The sequence below is a fragment of the Muntiacus reevesi genome, chromosome 7, assembly GCF_963930625.1.
Source record: "Muntiacus reevesi chromosome 7, mMunRee1.1, whole genome shotgun sequence".
Lineage (NCBI taxonomy): Eukaryota > Metazoa > Chordata > Mammalia > Artiodactyla > Cervidae > Muntiacus > Muntiacus reevesi.
This window is the reverse complement of record NC_089255.1, coordinates 26,964,176-26,981,611: the sequence shown is the minus strand read 5'-3', so window position 1 is coordinate 26,981,611 and position 17,436 is coordinate 26,964,176. Positions and strand designations below refer to the sequence as shown.

At 37.5% G+C, this 17,436-nt stretch overlaps 1 protein-coding gene and 1 pseudogene across 1 annotated transcript; both read right to left on the bottom strand.

Annotated features, from left to right (window-relative positions):
* Positions 1-382: 382 nt before the first annotated feature.
* Positions 383-1,319, bottom strand: LOC136172410 (olfactory receptor 4F15-like; annotated as a pseudogene).
* Positions 1,320-15,991: 14,672 nt separating this feature from the next.
* LOC136172063 (olfactory receptor 4F15-like) lies at positions 15,992-16,930 on the bottom strand. The gene has a single exon (XM_065941182.1). The coding sequence runs from the start codon at positions 16,928-16,930 to the stop codon at positions 15,992-15,994; it is 939 nt and encodes a 312-aa protein (XP_065797254.1).
* Between the last annotated feature and the right edge of the window lie 506 nt (positions 16,931-17,436).

Sequence of the window (17,436 nt, the reverse complement as noted above, 5' to 3'; positions counted from 1 at the left end):
TCTAGTTGAGGCAATCCGGGGCTACTCTCCAGTTGTGGTTCATGGGCTTCTCCTTGCTGTGGCTTCTCTTGTTGCAGAGCACAGGCTCTAGGGCATGCAGGCTTCAGCAGTTGCAGCATGTGGGCTCTAGAGCACAGCCTCGGCAGTTTTGGTCAATGAGCTTAGTTGCTCTGCAGCATGTGGGATCCTCCTGGATCAGGGATCAAACCCATGTCCCCTGCATTGGCAGGTGGACTCTTTACCACTGAACCACTAGTGAAGCACCCACTTCTCAGTTTTTAAAAGCAATAATGAAAATGAGCACATTCTATAGTGTTCATGGTGACCACGAGGGTCTTGATGATCCATGACACTCATCTTGTGCTCTTATCAATGAAATCTCTCATGTCACTTCCCTAAAATTTTCAAGCTGTTGACTTAGCCTTGTCATTACCACCTTCATATCTCTGTTCCTTAAAGTATATATGGCAGGATTTAAGACGGGTGTGATAACAAAGTCCACAATGGCAAAAAATGTATCCAGTGACTTTGTAGGGAAAGGCCATACATAGAGAAACATGCATGGAAGGAAAAACAAAAACACCACAGTGATGTGAGCTGACAGTGAAGAATGCTTTGGATAAATGCTTTGAAGAATGTTGTCGGACAGTGATCAGAATAAAGATGTATGATATAATTAGTAGAAAGAAGGTGCCCATAGATATGAAGCCACTGTTGGCAGTGACTACAAATTCTAGTTTGTAAGTATCTGTGCATGCAAGCTTAATAACCCGAGGAAAATCACAATAAAAGCTCCCCACATTATTAGGTCCACAGAAGGGTAAATTTATGACAAAGACAAACTGAGACACAGCATGAGTCACTCCAGTTATCCAAGCAGCAACTACTAAAAACATGCACATTTTGGGATTCATAATAGTTAGATAATGGAGAGGCTTGCAAATTGCTATGTACCTGTCATATGCCATGGCTATGAGCAGCATCATCTCCACTCCTCCTGTGACATGGATAAAGAACATTTGTAGCATGCAGTTGTGGAAGGAAATGATTTGACAGTCACTGAAAAGATCAGAGATCATCCTAGGAAATGTGGTGGATGAAAGGGCTAGGTCAATGAGTGATAGGTTGGCTAACAGAACATACATGGGTGTATGTAAGTGGGAATCAAAAATCACTGTGAACACAATGAAGAGGTTTCCCAGGATAATCCCCAAATACAATATAGAGAAGAAGAGAAAAAGTAAAAACTGCATCCCTAAGGATTGTGTAAGTCCTAGTAACACAAATTCAGTTACCACAGAGCCATTTACTTGGTCCATTGAATCATAAAGAAGAGAGGACTGTCAAGTGACCTGCAACAAAAGAAAGGCAGGATCAACTTAATACAACTTAAATGTTGTGTTAAATGTTGATAATTTAAAATTGGTCCTTTAACTTAATTGATAATAGACTACTTACAAAATAATGGGAACCAGGGCATAAAATATTGAGTACAACAAAGCTGCACTCAGAGACAATCTTTCACTTTAAATGATCGTATTTATTTAAATATGTGAGCAGTCAGACAACTTATGGTGTTAGGAAAGAATATATAACATAACCTCAAGGAATACAGATGAAGTAAAATAATAAAAGTTAAAAAACAAAAATACTGAATCCCAGAAAATTGGAAGAGGGTATAAGAGCATATAAAATGATTTAAAAAATAGATAACCTTTTAATCAATATAATCATGAAAAATAAAGTTAAATTGAACTTAGAAATGAATATGAAAAGTGTTAGTCACTCAGTTATGTTCAACTCTTGGTGACCTCTGCAGCCCACCAGGCTCCTCTGTGCATGAAATCCCCCAGGCAAGAATACTGGAGTGGGTTGACATTTTCTTCTCCAGAGGATCTCCCTGATCCAGGGATTGAACCTGGATCTCCTGTATTGCAGGCAGATTCTTTACCATCTGAGCAACCACACAGAAATGAGTATAGACTTGCATACTCATAACTGTTAAGATACCCCTGAAGGTTATTTCCAACATGTACGTAAAACCAATCTACCCTAAAAATCTTACGTGAATTTGAAGTACCATAGACAGATAAAAGATTGATATCTTCATAATATTTATAAAAGTTCAAATCATTTAATAAAACCTCTGAGGCCTAATAGATAAATGGGCAAATGATATGAAGAGAGAATTCAGAAAAGTAAACTATTTATGTATTTTTGCATATATATATATATATATATATATATATCTTTCTCAGAAATCAACTAAAATAAAATATAAAGCTATTATTTTTCTATTAAGTTAAAAACGTTTTATAGTTATTGTTGTCAAAACCAACACTCATTGAAATAGTCACATTCATACACCACTGATAGAAATGTAGACTAATCTAAAATTAAGAAAACATTTTGAAATGGTACTGATGAATATAGCAGATAAGGGACTTGACATACGGAGGGAAGGTGAGGGTAGGACGAGTTGAGAAAGTAGCATGGACATATATACACTGTCATGTGTAAATTAGATAGTGGGATGTTGCTATATAACACAGGGGCCCCAGCCTGGTGCTCCTTGATGACCTAGAGGTGGGGGTTTGGGGGAGTGGAGGGAGGCTCAAGAGCATGCATGAGTATGGCAGAAACCGATACAACAAGATCAAGCAATTTTCCACCAATTAAAAAAGAAACTAAAGATTATTAAAGAAAATATTTTGAAATCATGTGTCAAGAAGCTTGAATCTGTACCACCTGGTGCAGTAGTACTCCTTGTGGAATTCTATTTATATCGAAAAAGATTTTTGCACAAAAATGTTTGTCATACTTTACAGTTGAAAAAACTTTGAACAATTTAGATGTCCAACATTAGGTTTAATTCTGTTATGAAGGAAAATATTATAGTTATCAAAATAAGTGTTAATAGAAATTTAGAATAGCACTAGTAAGAATTTTATTTATAATATTAAGTGCAAGAAAAGTAAACAGATTGCATAGTACAGTAGTTGACTTTTATTTTTTAGAACTTGAAAAATTCTTTAGATTTTAAATATCTTTCAGTATAGCTATCATATTTATATTAGATTTTTTGATAAAAACACCCAAAAGCATAGAGAGTTAAAGGATGATTTATTAAGAAGGTTTAAAAACAAAGATTAACTTGTAATTAATAGAAGACTAGATGGGGAAGTAAAGGATTTAATACTTCTCTCATCCAATTAGACATTTTCGTAAACTTCAGAATCGATTAATAGGTGATAGTATTAGGGCAGAATATAGCTAAGTAAGTGTAGTGTCCTGATGGATCTGGATTTTGATGGTGGAGATAGAACAGTTTTGATTAACTTCCTATTTCAGCAGTATACGATTCTTTCTGTTGCCTCTTGATTTATTTTTCTATTGACTTCTACCTTCTCTCACCTAGATGTTCTAAACACCCTTCCTAGCGTTTTCTCTGAAAACTATGTTTAGCCATTTTAAATTTATTCATTCAATTATCAATGGACTTCATATCCATATTTAAATCACCCAGGTCACAGAGGTGTAAGGACAAAGAATTTGGGGAGTGGAATGGAATCTGGGAAGCATTATAGAGTTCAGAAAGTCATCCCTAGAAGATTTCATGGCTATACTCTCTATTCTGCTGAGCAGAAGGTGTTTGTTGACTTCCTGATCTCACCATTTAATTCACTGTCTTGGAGTAATAAAGCTGAAGCTTAAGAATCATGTTGACTGCTTATGATCAAAGATTTTATCCTATAAAACTAACATAAAACATATAAACTCAATTCTTTAAGTCTCCGTCATTGTTAAAGTGGGTGCTTCATCTGATAAAAACAATTGAAGTTTTCTCTAAATTGATTTGTCATATTTGAAAATTTCCACCTGTATTAGCTTAGTACTGCTGAAATGGTGTTTGTCTTGGAGTGTGAGTGATAATTAAGTTTTTTAAAGAGGAAAATACAATACTCTTTGAGTCTATTAGCCTAAAGACTACAAGATTCCATTTAAAAGTGTAATTAAATTTATTGACAATCTTTAATTATGCTAAAATGGTATAATTACAATATAAAACATGGAGCTATAAGCATAGTAGTGTGGTGAAGTCAGTCAGTAACATGTCTAAGGAACAGGCAGGAAAGAAGATCTAAAGAAGAGGAAGAATGAAAATAGATTAGAAAGGGAGTGAAGGAAGGCAGGGGATGGAATAATAAGAATAATAAGAATTCTAAAGACAAATACAGAGGATAAAATGATAATTGAAAGAGACATTGGTGCAGTGTTGCACATCTTTGCTTAAATTGCCTGTCGTTGTTTACATTAAGACACATCAATACATTATGAACACCTAAGAGTGTGAACTTTATTTGCATTTCCATTCACTATTTTAGTACTTTTTCCCTGAAAGGATGGAAAGTAATAATAAAATTTTAGGGAAAATAGTCACTGGTATGAAGAAAAGTTAAGACTTTAGGCAAATAAATAATGAATGTGGCCGAGGGGTTTGACAGTATGGAGTGGGTATAGTTTTGGCATGGTGGTTCAGCTGACAGGTCCACCTCTAGAAAATTAGGAAGTAACTGATTAAAAACACCCATTTAACCTCCAGTCAGTATTTTGCTTTTCTTATTTATAATATTTATAGCTTTTTGTAAAATGTAAAAATTAAAGTTCATTACATAGGTACACTTTCTGCTTTGTCCAACACTGTGTCACTTGACTAAAACAGGCTGGCACATATAAAAATCTCAAAGAATATTTGAAGAGTAAATTGTCCAGAAATAATCACTGAATTGCTCATGTAAACAGAGAAGGCAATGGCACCCCACTCCAGTACTCTTGCCTGGAAAATCCCATGGACGGAGGAGCCTGGCGGGCTGCAGTCCATGGGGTCGCTAGGAGTTGGACATGACTGAGCGACTTCACTTTCACTTTTCATTTTCATGCATTGGAGAAGGAAATGGCAACCCACTCCAGTGTTCTTGCCTGGAGAATCCCAGGGATGGGGGAGCCTGGTGGGCTGCCGTCTATGGGGTTGCACAGGGTTGGACAGGACTGAAACGACTTAGCAGCAGCAGCAGATCATGTTAGAAACAAAATAGAAGTCCTCACAAATATATAGAGAAATTGAACTTAACAATACCTTCTCCACAAGTTTGTGCTTCCTAATGATAGCCTAATTTTATATATATATATATAATCAGGAGTATTTAAGATAAGTGAAGAAGGGCCCACCCATTCTGTTATAAGCATCTAGAATTAACATGTATCATTATTCAAGAAGTCCTGATGACCTGAGAGTGCTTGTTTGGAGAAAAAGACCACATACTTGGTTTCTCTGCCTTCTTAGGAAACACTGGTGATTGTGTGAAGTTCCCAGGAGTTCTTCAGACGCCAAGTCCCCTTAGAACTTGCTCTCTCTCCTATTAGAGATTTAAAATTTATCAGTTATCCAATGCCTGGAGGGACAAATCTTTAAACAAAAGAAGATTATTAGAATGATACATCTTTATAAAAGTGGGAAAGAACTCTGAGATTATCTTGCCCAGTTAATTCATTCTACAGATAGAAAACAACCCAGTGAGGTTAAATGCCCAGTGTATTTGCAGCAATACATTCAGAGCCAGCACTAGAAGTCAGCCTAACTCAGTCCAATGACCTTCCTCAGTTACGATCTATACCTGCTTGTAGAAAAAGTCATTAAAAAGCTAGACTGTTTATATTTGATAGTATCACACCAAATTGGAAGAGTCCTATTCATCCCTGAGTTTTCTTTCCTTTTAAAATAAATTGAGCCGTCCCTTTCTGAAAGACTATTTTTTTTACCCTGTTGGGTATTGCTCTTCCTTATCCCCTCTCTTATTTCTTCAAACAATGTGGCCAGTTCTTGAACAGTTCTCTTTCAGAATTTGCAGCCAGCATCTCCTCTGTACCATCCTCTGGCACAACACCAGAATCTTCTTTGAATCTGAGCATATGCTCTCAGCCTAGGCATTGGCTGGAGCCTTCAAATTCAGAGGAAAGTATTAGTGAAGGAGAGGGAATCACAGTAGAATGCTGGAGGCCGAGGACTGAGATTTCCTTTTGTTTAAAAACAGAATTTGGTCCTTAAATAGCGTAGGAATCTGAGTCCAGAAGTCTGTTTTGCACAATGGAAAAGGAAGTTTAAAATGAATTGGAAAGCACAAAAGCCAGAAACATGAATCTTGAAAAGTCTTCACATTAAGAAGAGGAGTTAAAAATATCAAAAGGTATATGTGTGTGTGTAATTAATTTTACAAGACAATGCAACTCAATGACTGAAATTTGATCATAGAAAAGAGAAGGTATAGGATGAAAGGACAAACACATTTCAAAGGAGAAAATGACACAATATTTTACAGGGGAGCAGAATGGAAGGAACGTTGATGGTTATGGGGAGAGGGAAGCAACCGTGAGAGGGGCAGTTTTGTAATTTAAAAGTGTCTTTCTTACTTGCCTGTTCAGTCACAGGGTGTATATTTTTAGGAGAAGAGAAAGTCAGAGAGTGTACTCTTTATCTGTAAATAAGCACTCCCACCCCACTCAAAGACAAAGCTATATATAAGATTCTCCATAATGAGAAATAATCTAATTAGCTGCATAAGAGAGTGACCCGCTGCTGCTGCAAAGATGGCCAATACTCAGTCCATTATTAGAGTCTCTTGGGAACTAAATCTTTGAGTCACATTGGTTTCCCCAAGAGAGAAATATTGAAAAAGTTTCCTGGTGATGAAACAGAGGGAAAGAAGGAAGATTTAAAAAAAAAATATTATTGGGATATAGTTGAGTTACAGTGTTATATTAGTTTCAACTGGACAGCAAAGTGAATCTGTTTTACAAGAAGGTTTTAATATAACATATTGGATTGTGTAAAGAAATTCCTCTTTATGGTGGATGATCTTGCTTTGAGTGACTGAGATGAAGGTGTGAAAATATATCCTGAGAAACAAGATATTCATAGTACCAGACTTGAAGAAATAAGTCTAAACCCTTGATAGGTAAAGATAATTCTCATAATTCATAATAGAATAATTTTCCTGTTTTTAATTATGGCAGATGTTTACCTGTGACTCTACTTGTGCTCATGAACTTTGGACTACTGGGGATGAAGGTCTTAAATGGTTTTGAACTTAATTTTTCCTGACTTGACTGGATAGAAGTAAATTTTGGGTTTGTTGCATCAATGTCTGAAGAGAAAAAAAAAATGTAGGGAGTTATTCTGAGTTGTCTGTAAGAGGAGCATGTTTACCTGAGAAGGAGATAATTATTCAGACAACCTGTAGCAATCATCAAGATAAGCCTAGCAGATTTCTCTGAAAAAGACTGACTTTATCTTTGATATGTACATAAAAAAATTTGATCTCCAGGTTACCATGGTGGCCTCAAGGTTTCAAAGCTCTATTTTTGTTTTGGGTTGTATATCATTTTCTCCTGCTCAGAAACTGTATATTCTAGAAGAGCGGCAGAGTTATAGCTTGTCTAAATTAATTTCTGTAAAAGAGTGACATTCCAAATTAGTGGAAAATTTCTCCTGATCCCTCCCCCACACCCAGGGCTTGTCTTAACACTGTGAGCAGTATGTGTGTGTGCTGTGCTTACTTGCTCAGTCGTGTCTGACTCTGAGACCCCATGGACTGTAGCCCGCCAGACTCCTCTGTCCATGGGGATTCTTCAGGCAAGAATACTGGAGTGGGTTACCATGCCCTCCTTCAGGCGACCTTCCCAACCCAGGGATCGAACCCGGGTCTCTCACATTGCAGGCAGATTCTTTACCATCTGAACCACCAGGGAAGCGCTGTGAGCAGTATAGAACTCCATAAATTACATCATTCTACCATGCCCGTAGAACGACTGTGCGTTTGTTCTAAGTGAGGAGATTGGGGTGCCAGGGAAAACAGCATATTAAGATGAATGAGGGAGAATATAGGCAGAAACAGAGTCCTAGGGAGCTGGCAGCTAGGCACAGAGCATATCCTGGGGCTATGTGAGATTCTCTCCTGGGGCATGCATCACAGGTTAGTTGGCAGTGGAGAAACCTCAGTCCCAGTAGAAGATCAGAAATTGTTAATGTAGAGTTCTTGAGACCTGGGAGTATCAGAGAGGCCCGAGACCAGTGATTCACAGGCTGAGATTGGCTCAAGATTTGACTCGACCAAGCCTGTAAAAAGAACTCACTGGTATATTTCACAATAGATTTCAGTTCTACTTGAGGAGATAGAGGCAGAAAAAAATTAAGGAGAGAAGAGTAAAAAAAAAAGGGGGAGGATTTCTTTAAATCTGTGATCTTTGACCAAAAGTAAAAAGAAATCCCAATTGCTATGCAACAAATTATTCACATTGTTAATTCTTATTCTTTGTTGGGGTTTATTAATTAATTAATTTTTATTTTTTAAATAAAAATTTTTTGGAGTATAGTTGCTGTATAATCTTGTGTTAGTTTCTACTGTACAGTGAAGTGAATCAGCTATCCATATGCATATATCCCCTCTTTTTTGGATTCCCTTCTCATTTGGATCAACACAGAGCACTGAGTTGAGTTCCTTGTGCTATATAGTAGGCTGTCATTAGTTATCTATGTTATACATAGTAATGTATATATGTCATTCCCAATCTCCCAATTCATCCCACCCTCCTTGCCCCCTTCGTGTCCATAGATTTGTTTTATATGTCTGCGTCTCTGTTTCTGCTTTGCTAATAGGTTCACCTGTACCGTTTTGTCTAGATTCCATAGTTCAGTTCAGTCACGCAGTTGTCTCCGACTCTTTGTGACCCCATGGACTGCAACATGCCAGACGTTCCCTGTCCATCACCAACTCCCAGAGCTTGCTCAAACTCACGTCCACAGAGTCAGTGATGCTATCTAACCATCTCATCCTCTGTCATCACCTTTTCCTCCTGCCTTAAATCTTTCCCAGCATCAGAGTCTTTTCTTCTCTTTCTTATTTATTTATTTTCATTTACTTTTATTAGTTGGAGGCTAATTACTCTACAATATTGTAGTGGTTTTTGCCATACATTGACATGAATCAGCCATGGATTTACATGTGTTCCCCATCCCGATCCCTGCTCCCACCTCCCTCTCCATCCCATCCCTCTGCGTCTTCCCAGTGCCCCAGCCTGAGAAACTGGGCTGGTGATCTGTTTCACCCTTGATAGTATACTTATTTCAATGGTATTCTTTCAGAACATCCCACCCTTGCCTTCTCCCACAGAGTCCAAAAGTCTGTTCTGTACATCTGTGTCTCTTTTTCTGTTTTGCATATAGAGTTATCGTTACCATCTTTCTAAATTCCATATATGTGTGTTAGTATACTGTATTGGTCTTTATCTTTCTGACTTACTTCACTCTGTATAATGGGCTCCAGTTTCATCCATCTCATTAGAACTGATTCAAATGAATTCTTTCTAATGGCTGAGTAATATTCCATGGTGTATATGTACCACAGCTTTCTTATCCATTTGTCTGCTGATGGGCATCTAGGTTGCTTCCATGTCCTGGCTATTATAAACAGTGCTGCGATGAACATTGGGGTACACGCGTCTCTTTCAGATCTGGTTTCCTCGGTGTGTATGCCCAGGAGTGGTATCGCTGGGTCATATGGCAGTTCTATTTCCAGTTTTTTAAGGAATTTCCACACTGTTCTCCATAGTGTCTGTACTAGTTTGCATTCCCACCAATAGTGTAAGAGGGTTCCCTTTTCTCCACACCCTCTCCAGCATTTATTGCTTGTAGACTTCTGAATAGCAGCCATCCTGACTGGCATGTAATGGTACCTCGTTGTGGTTTGGATTTGCATTTCTCTGATAATGAGTGATGTTGAGCATCTTTTCATATGTTTGTTAGCCATCTGTATGTCTTCTTTGGAGAAATGTCTGTTTAGTTATTTGGCCCATTTTTTGATTGGGTCATTTATTTTTCTGGAATTGAGCTTCAGGAGTTGCTTGTATATTTTTGAGATTAATCTTTTGTCTGTTGCTTCATTTGCTATTATTTTCTCCCAATCTGAGGGCTGTCTTTTCACCTTGCTTATAGTTTCCTTTGTTGTGCAAAAGCTTTTAAGTTTCATTAGGTCCCATTTGTTTATTTTTGCTTTTATTTCCAATATTCTGGGAGGTGGGTCATAGAGGATCCTGCTGTGATTTATGTCAGAGAGTGTTTTAGCTATGTTCTTCTCTAGGAGTTTTATAGTTTCTGGTCTTCCATTTAGATCTTTAATCCATTTTGAGTTTATTTTTGTGTATGGTGTTAGAATGTGTTCTAGTTTCATTCTTTTGCAAGTGGTGGACCAGTTTTCCCAGCACCACTTTTTAAAGAGGTTGTCTTTTTTCCATTGTATATCCTTGCTTCCTTTGTCTTAGATAAGTTGTCCATAGGTACGTGGATTTATCTCGGGGCTTTCTATTCTGTTCCATTGATCTATATTTCTGTCTTTGTGCCAGTACCATACTGTCTTGATGACCGTGGTTTTGTAGTAGAGCCTGAAGTCAGACTTTTCTTTTTTTTTTCCATTTATTTTTATTAGTTGGAGGCTAATTAGAATACTAAACCACTACAATATTGTAAAGTAATTAGCCTCCGGATGCATGAGACAAGTCAGACTTTTCAAATGAGCTAATACTTCGCATCAGGTGGCCAAAGTATTGGAGCTTCAGCTTCACCATCAGTCCTTCGAATGAATATTCAGGACTGGTTCCCTTTAGGATTTGATCTCCTTGCAGTCTAAGGGACTCTCAACAGTGTTCTCCAACACCACAGTTCAAAAGCATCAATTCCTTGGCGCTCAGCTTGCTTTGTAGTCCAACTCTCACATCCATACATGAACTGGGAAAACCATAGCTTTGACTAGATGGGCTTTTTTTGGCAAAGTAATGTCTCTGCTTTTTAATATGCTGTCTAGGTTGGTCATAGCTTTTCTTCCAAGGAGCAAGCATCTTTTAATTTAATGGCTGCAGTCACCGTTTGCGGTGATTTAGGAGCCCAAGAAAATAAAGTCTCCTACTGTTTCCATTGTTTCTCCATCTATTTGCCATGGAGTGATGGAACCAGATGCCATGATCTTTGTTTTTTGAATGTTGAGTTTTAAGCCAGGTTTTTCACTCTCCTCTTTCATTTTCCTCAAGAGGCTATTAAGTCCCTCTTCACTTTCTGCCATATGGTGGTGTCATCTGAGTATCTGAGGTTATTGATATATTTCCTGGAAATCTTGATTCCAGTTTATGCTTCATCCAGGCTGGCATTTTGCATGATGTACTCTGCATAAAAATTAAATAATATGTGCAGGGTGACAGTATATAGCCTTGGCATACTCCTTTCCAATTTGGGATCAGTCTGTTGTTCCACGTCTGGCTCTAACTGTTGCTTCTTGACCTATATACAGATTTCTCAGGAGGTAGGTAAGGTGGGTGGTATGGTATTCCCATCTGTTTAAGAATTTTCCACAGTTTGTTGTGATCCACACAGTCAAAGGCTTTGGTGTAATCAATAAAGCCGAAATAGATGTTTTCTTGGAACTCTCTTGCTTTTTTGATGATCCAAAAGATGTTGGCAATTTGATCTCTGGTTCCTCTGCCTTTTCTAAATCCAACTTCAACATCTGGAAGTTCTCAGATCACATACTGTTGAAGCCTAGCTTGGAGAATCTTGAGCATTACTTTGCTAGTGTGTGAGATATGTGCAATTGTATTGTAGTTTGAACATTCTTTGGCATTGCCCTTCTTTGGGATTGGAATGAAAACTCACCTTTTCCAGTCCTGTGGCCACTGCTGAGTTTTCCAAATTTGCTGCCTTTTGAGTGCAGCACTTTCACAGCATCATCTTTTACGATTTGAAATAGCTCAACTGGAATTCTATCATCATCTTTTACGATTTGAAATAACTCAACTGGAATTCTATCACCTCCAATCGCTTTGTTCATGATGATGCTTTCTAAAGCCCGCTTGACTTTGCATTCCAAGGTGTCTGATTCTAGGTGACTGATCACACAATAGTGATTATCAGGGTCATTAAGATTTTTTTTGGTATAGTTCTTCTGTGTATTCTTGCCATCTCTTCTTAATATCTTCTGCTTCTGTTAGGTCCATACCATTTCTGTACTTTATTGAACCCATCTTTGCTTGAAATTTTCCCTTGATATCTTTGATTTTCTTGAAGAGATCTCTAGTCTTTCCCATTCTATTATTTTCTTTATTTCTTTGCATTGATCAATGCAACTGAAGATGGTTTTCTTTTTTCTCTTTGTTATCCTTTGGAACACTGCATTCAAATGGGTATATCTTTCCTTTTCTCCTTTACCTTTAGCTTCTCTTCTTTTCTCAGCTATCTGTAAGGCCTTCTCAGAAAACCATTTTGCCTTTTTACATTTCTTTTTCTTGGGGATGATTTTGATTCTTGTCTCCTGTACAGTGTCACGAACCTCTGTCCATAGTTCTTCAGGCACTCTGTATATCAGATCTAGTCTCTTGAATCTATTTGTCACTTCCACTGTATAATCGAAAGGGATTTGATTTAGGTCATTCTTGAATAGTCTAATGGTTTCCCCTACTTTCTTCAGTTTAAGTCTGAATTTGGCAACAAGGAGTTCATGATCTGAGCCACAGTCAGTTCCCAGTCTTGTTTTGGCTGACTGTGTATAGAGCTTCTCCATCTTTGGCTGCAAAGAATATAATCAATCTGACTTCAGTGTTGGCCAGCTGGTGATGTCCATGTGTAGAGTCTTCTCTTGTGTTGTTGGAAGAAGGTGTTTGCTGTGACCAGTGCGTTCTCTTGGCAAAACTTCGTTAGGCTTTGTCCTTATTCATTTTGTACTCCAAGGTCAAATTTACCTGTTACTTCAGGTATCTCTTGACTTCCTACTTTTGTATTCCAGTCCCCTATAATGAGAAGGACATCTTTTTTTGGGTGTTAGTTCTAGAAGGTCTTGTAGGTCTTCATAGAACCATTCAACTCCAGCTTCTTTAGCATTACTGGTCGGAGCATAGACTTGGATTATTGTGATATTGTATGGTTTGCCTTGGAAATGAACAGAGATCATTCTGTTGTTTTTAAAATTGCACCCAAGTACTGCATTTTGGACTCTTCTGTTGACTATGGATGGTTACTTCTTTTCTTGTAAGGGATTCTTACCTACAATAGTAGATACAATGGTCATCTGAATTAAATTCGCCCATTCCAGTCCATTTTATTTCACTGATTCCTAAAATGTCAATGTTCACTCTTGCCATCTCATGTTTGACCGCTTCTAATTTACCTTGATTCATAGACCTAACCCAGGTTCCCATGCAATATTGCTCTTTACCGCATCGGACTTTACTTCCATTACCAGTCACATCCACAGCTGGGTGTTGTGTTTGCTTTGGCTCCATCTTTTCATTCTTTCTGGAGTTATTTCTCCACTCTTCTCCAGTAGCATATTGGGAACCTACCGACCTGGGAGTTCATCTTTCAGTGTCCTATCTTTTTGCCTTTTCATACTGTTCATGGGGTTCTCAAGGCAAGAAAATTGAAGTGGTTTGCCATTCCCTTCTTCAGTGGACCGTGTTTTGTCAAAACTCTCTACCATGACCCATCTGTCTTGTGTGACCCTACATGGTATGGCTCATAGTTTCATTGAGTTAGACAAGGCTGTGGTCCATGTGATCAGTTTGATTAGTTTTCTATGACTATGGTTTTCATTCTGTCTACCCTCTGAGGGATAAGGATAAGAGGCTTATGGAATCTTTCTGATGGGAGAGACTTCTGATGGGTGAGGCCATGCTCAGTAAATTCCACATATATGTGTTAATATAGGGTTTTTGTTTTTCTCGTTCTGACCTCACTCTGTATTTAATGACAATTGTTTATTGATTGTTTTCTATACTGTTGCTACTGATACTGATGTTTGGCAGTAAATATGATGGCAGCATTAAATAGTTCCTCCTCTCATGAAACTTAAGTGTAATGAGGAAGACTTACATTGAATAAGAAATCATGAGTGTCACTAATGTTACAAAAGTGGTAATAGGGAGTGCTATAATAATACACAATGAGAAGAGAGTTCTTGGACCCAGGTCCTGGAAATTATTCCCTCGTAAAATGTTGTTGAAACTGAGATTTGAAGAATAAATAGATGTTACTAGGTGAAGCATGAAAGACAAGTGTTTCAGATAGTGTGATTCGTCAGTGCAAAGCCTCAAAGATGAGAGAGTTTGACATTTCCAGGCAAGTTAAAAAAAAACACCAAATTGGCTCTGAAATTAAAGGGAAAGAGCATGTTGTTCTCAGAGGCAGGAGACACGGTGGGAACCAGGTCTCTGGTGGCCTGATAAACTTTGAAAGAGAGATAATGTTTTAATTTAAGATCTATGACAATTATGTTAAAGTCATTGAGCAAAGCAACTACATGCTTAGATTTATATTTTTTAAAATCTCTCTACTGAAATGAAGATAATGGGATAGATTTGAAGCATAAAGACCACATAGTTGACTTAAAATTCTATTCTAAAAAATAATATGTGATGGTTTCAACAAGAATGGTGACACTGTAGAAGAAAATAAGGGGAGGTATATAAAAATGTTTATAAGGTGGAATTTATAAACTTGCTGATTTATTGAATATTGAAGATCAGAGTGAGGAGTTCATTATTGGTACTGGGAAAGTGTTTGAGCCATTTATTGTGACTTTGAAAGAACAGGAGATTTGAGGTGGAGCAATGGGAATGGATGCAACCTAGGGACAGAATATAAAGTGAGAACAGGTTAAAGATGCAATTCTGAGGAATCTTAAGTTTGTCGGTTGAACAAATGAGGGAAATTCAGCAAACAGATGCTGGGAAGAAATTACCCAAGAGGTAGCAGGTAAACAAGGAGATTATAGTGATTTAGAGGCCCAGTAGAATATTTGAAGGAAGGAGTTATCAGTAATAATTAGGTTAAAAATAAATTCCTGTCCAGATGAATAAGAAAAAATTTAAAAGAAGTATTATTGTCTTATTTATACAGAGGAGACAGAGATGTTACTGTACATTCCTGTAACTTTAACAAAGTCTTTATTCTGGATGTAGAAATCCTCAATTAAATTGATTATGCCTCAACCTTTCTGGTTTTCTATTATTTCAAGGCTATCAAACACAGATATATAAACTCTTGCATGGGGCCGTGGGGTGGAGGGGGGGACGGCGCTTGTGGTGGTGGTGGGGTGGTGGTTTGACAGATCAGGAAGCCATATTCAGGGACCTCTAAATACACATTCTTGGGTGATTGTTATCCTGTGAAGCAACTATTAATTATATGTCTTTTTAATAGAATAAACTGAACTGGTTGAATATTAGAACGTCTTCATATTCAGAATAACAGAGAAGCAGAAAAGAAGTGTAAATATATTTGGTCTGAATTCATCTAAAATATTGATAGTGTTAAGGAAATTCTGTACATGCAGTCACTGAAATCTAAACAGAAAATTGAAATGCCATCCTAAACTGAAAAAACTCAGGGTATAGTCAAGTCTTGAATTCAGGGCTAAACATAAATAATAACAGTTGATTTTATTCTTACTGTAAATTAAGATAAAATTAAAATAGAAAATTAAAAGTATATACTTTATAATTTACCCAAACTTACATTTTAGATACTTAATCTATTAGCTTACCGTGAGATATATTTTTCAATTTTTGAGGTATTTATTTATATTTGAGAGTAATTACACCCAGCAAGCCCTAGGAAATGGCACCAGAAAATTGTATTTGAAAGTTAAGTTTAAACCTGGAGATCAGCTTAGTTTTCTCTTCTCATCTCTCTTCTCCATGAAAGTAGATGAAGTCAACTTATTCCCTGTGATTGGCAAAATAAAGTCAACTCTAACTTGACAATCAATTTCTACGGGTGCATCCTTGTTGAACTGTCATTCAAAATAATAATTCTTAACCATAGTAATGATGATAGTCACATGATTCTGTTTTTGGTGAGTCTCAAGCATCTTGTGCTCTAGATCTGCTGCATTCATTATAAGATCACACTAGACCCTACAATCTGTTTGCCCAGTCTTCTCATGGCAATTCTCATGTCTTTGTTTCTCAATGTATAAATGGCAGGATTCAAGATAGGAGTGATGGCAAAGTCAACAATGAACAAATACTTATCCAGTGATGTTGTAGGGAAAGGCCACACATAGAGAAACATACATGGCATAAAAAACAAAATTACTACAGTGATGTGAGCTGACAGTGTGACAAACGCTTTGGATAAGTCTTCTGAAGAACGTTTCCAGACAGTGAACAAAATGAAAATGTAGGATATAATTAAAGAGAAGAAGGTAGCCATGGATATAAACCCACTGTTAGCAATAATTACAAACTCTAGCTTGTAAGTGTCTACACAAGCAAGTTTCATGACCCGAGGAAAGTCACAGTAAAAGCTGTCTACTTTATTGGGGCCACAAAAGGGCAAGTTTATGACAAAAACAAACTGAGATACAGCATGGATTATCCCCACTATCCAGGCAACCACTACAAAGGAAACACACATTTTGGAGCTCATAATTGTCAGGTAGTGGAGAGGTTTACAGATTGCAGTATACCTGTCAAATGCCATGGCTATGAGCAGTACCATCTCAACTCCACCCATGACATGAACGAAAAATATCTGTGTCATACATTTTGGGAAAGAAATGATGTTGCAGTTAGTGAAAAGATCGGAGATCATTTTGGGCACTGTGGTAGAGGAAAGACCTAGATCAAGTAGGGAGAGATTGGCCAACAGGAAGTACATGGGGGAGTGTAAATGAGAGTCAATAATTACTGTGAACACAATGAAGAGGTTTCCCAGGATAATTCCCATGTAGAACACAAAGAAGAACCAAAAAAGAAAAAGATGCATTTTCCATGAATTTGAAAGTCCGATTAGTACAAATTCAGATACCACAGAGTCATTTACTGCATCCATTGACTCAATCAGGGAGGAAGCTGACGTATTCTGAAGGTAGAAAATAAGAAAGAATTGAGAAACATGGGTACCAAAGATTAATACCTTATTTATCCATCAATGTTTATGTGGAAAACATGTTGTAAATGCCAAAATATGAAGTGAGAAGAAATATAGAGAGGGGCCAGTTAAAGGAAGATGATTGAATAGGAGAAAAGAGAAAACAAAAGTTAGACCATATAGGCAAGGAAAGAAATCATATGGGAATATGACAGGTAAAATGGAGGAATTAGGAATAAAGAGTAACATTTTCATAGGACAGAGCTTCTTTCCCACGCTTGTGCTGTGCTTAGTTGCTCAGTCGTGTCCAACTCTTTGTGACCCCATGGACTGTAGCCCGCCAGCCTCCTCTGTCCATGGGGATTCTCCAGGCAAGAACACTGGAGTGAGTTGTCATGCCCTCCTCCAGAGAATCTTCCCAACCCAGGCATTGAACGAACCTAGGTCTCCTGCATCACAGGCAGATT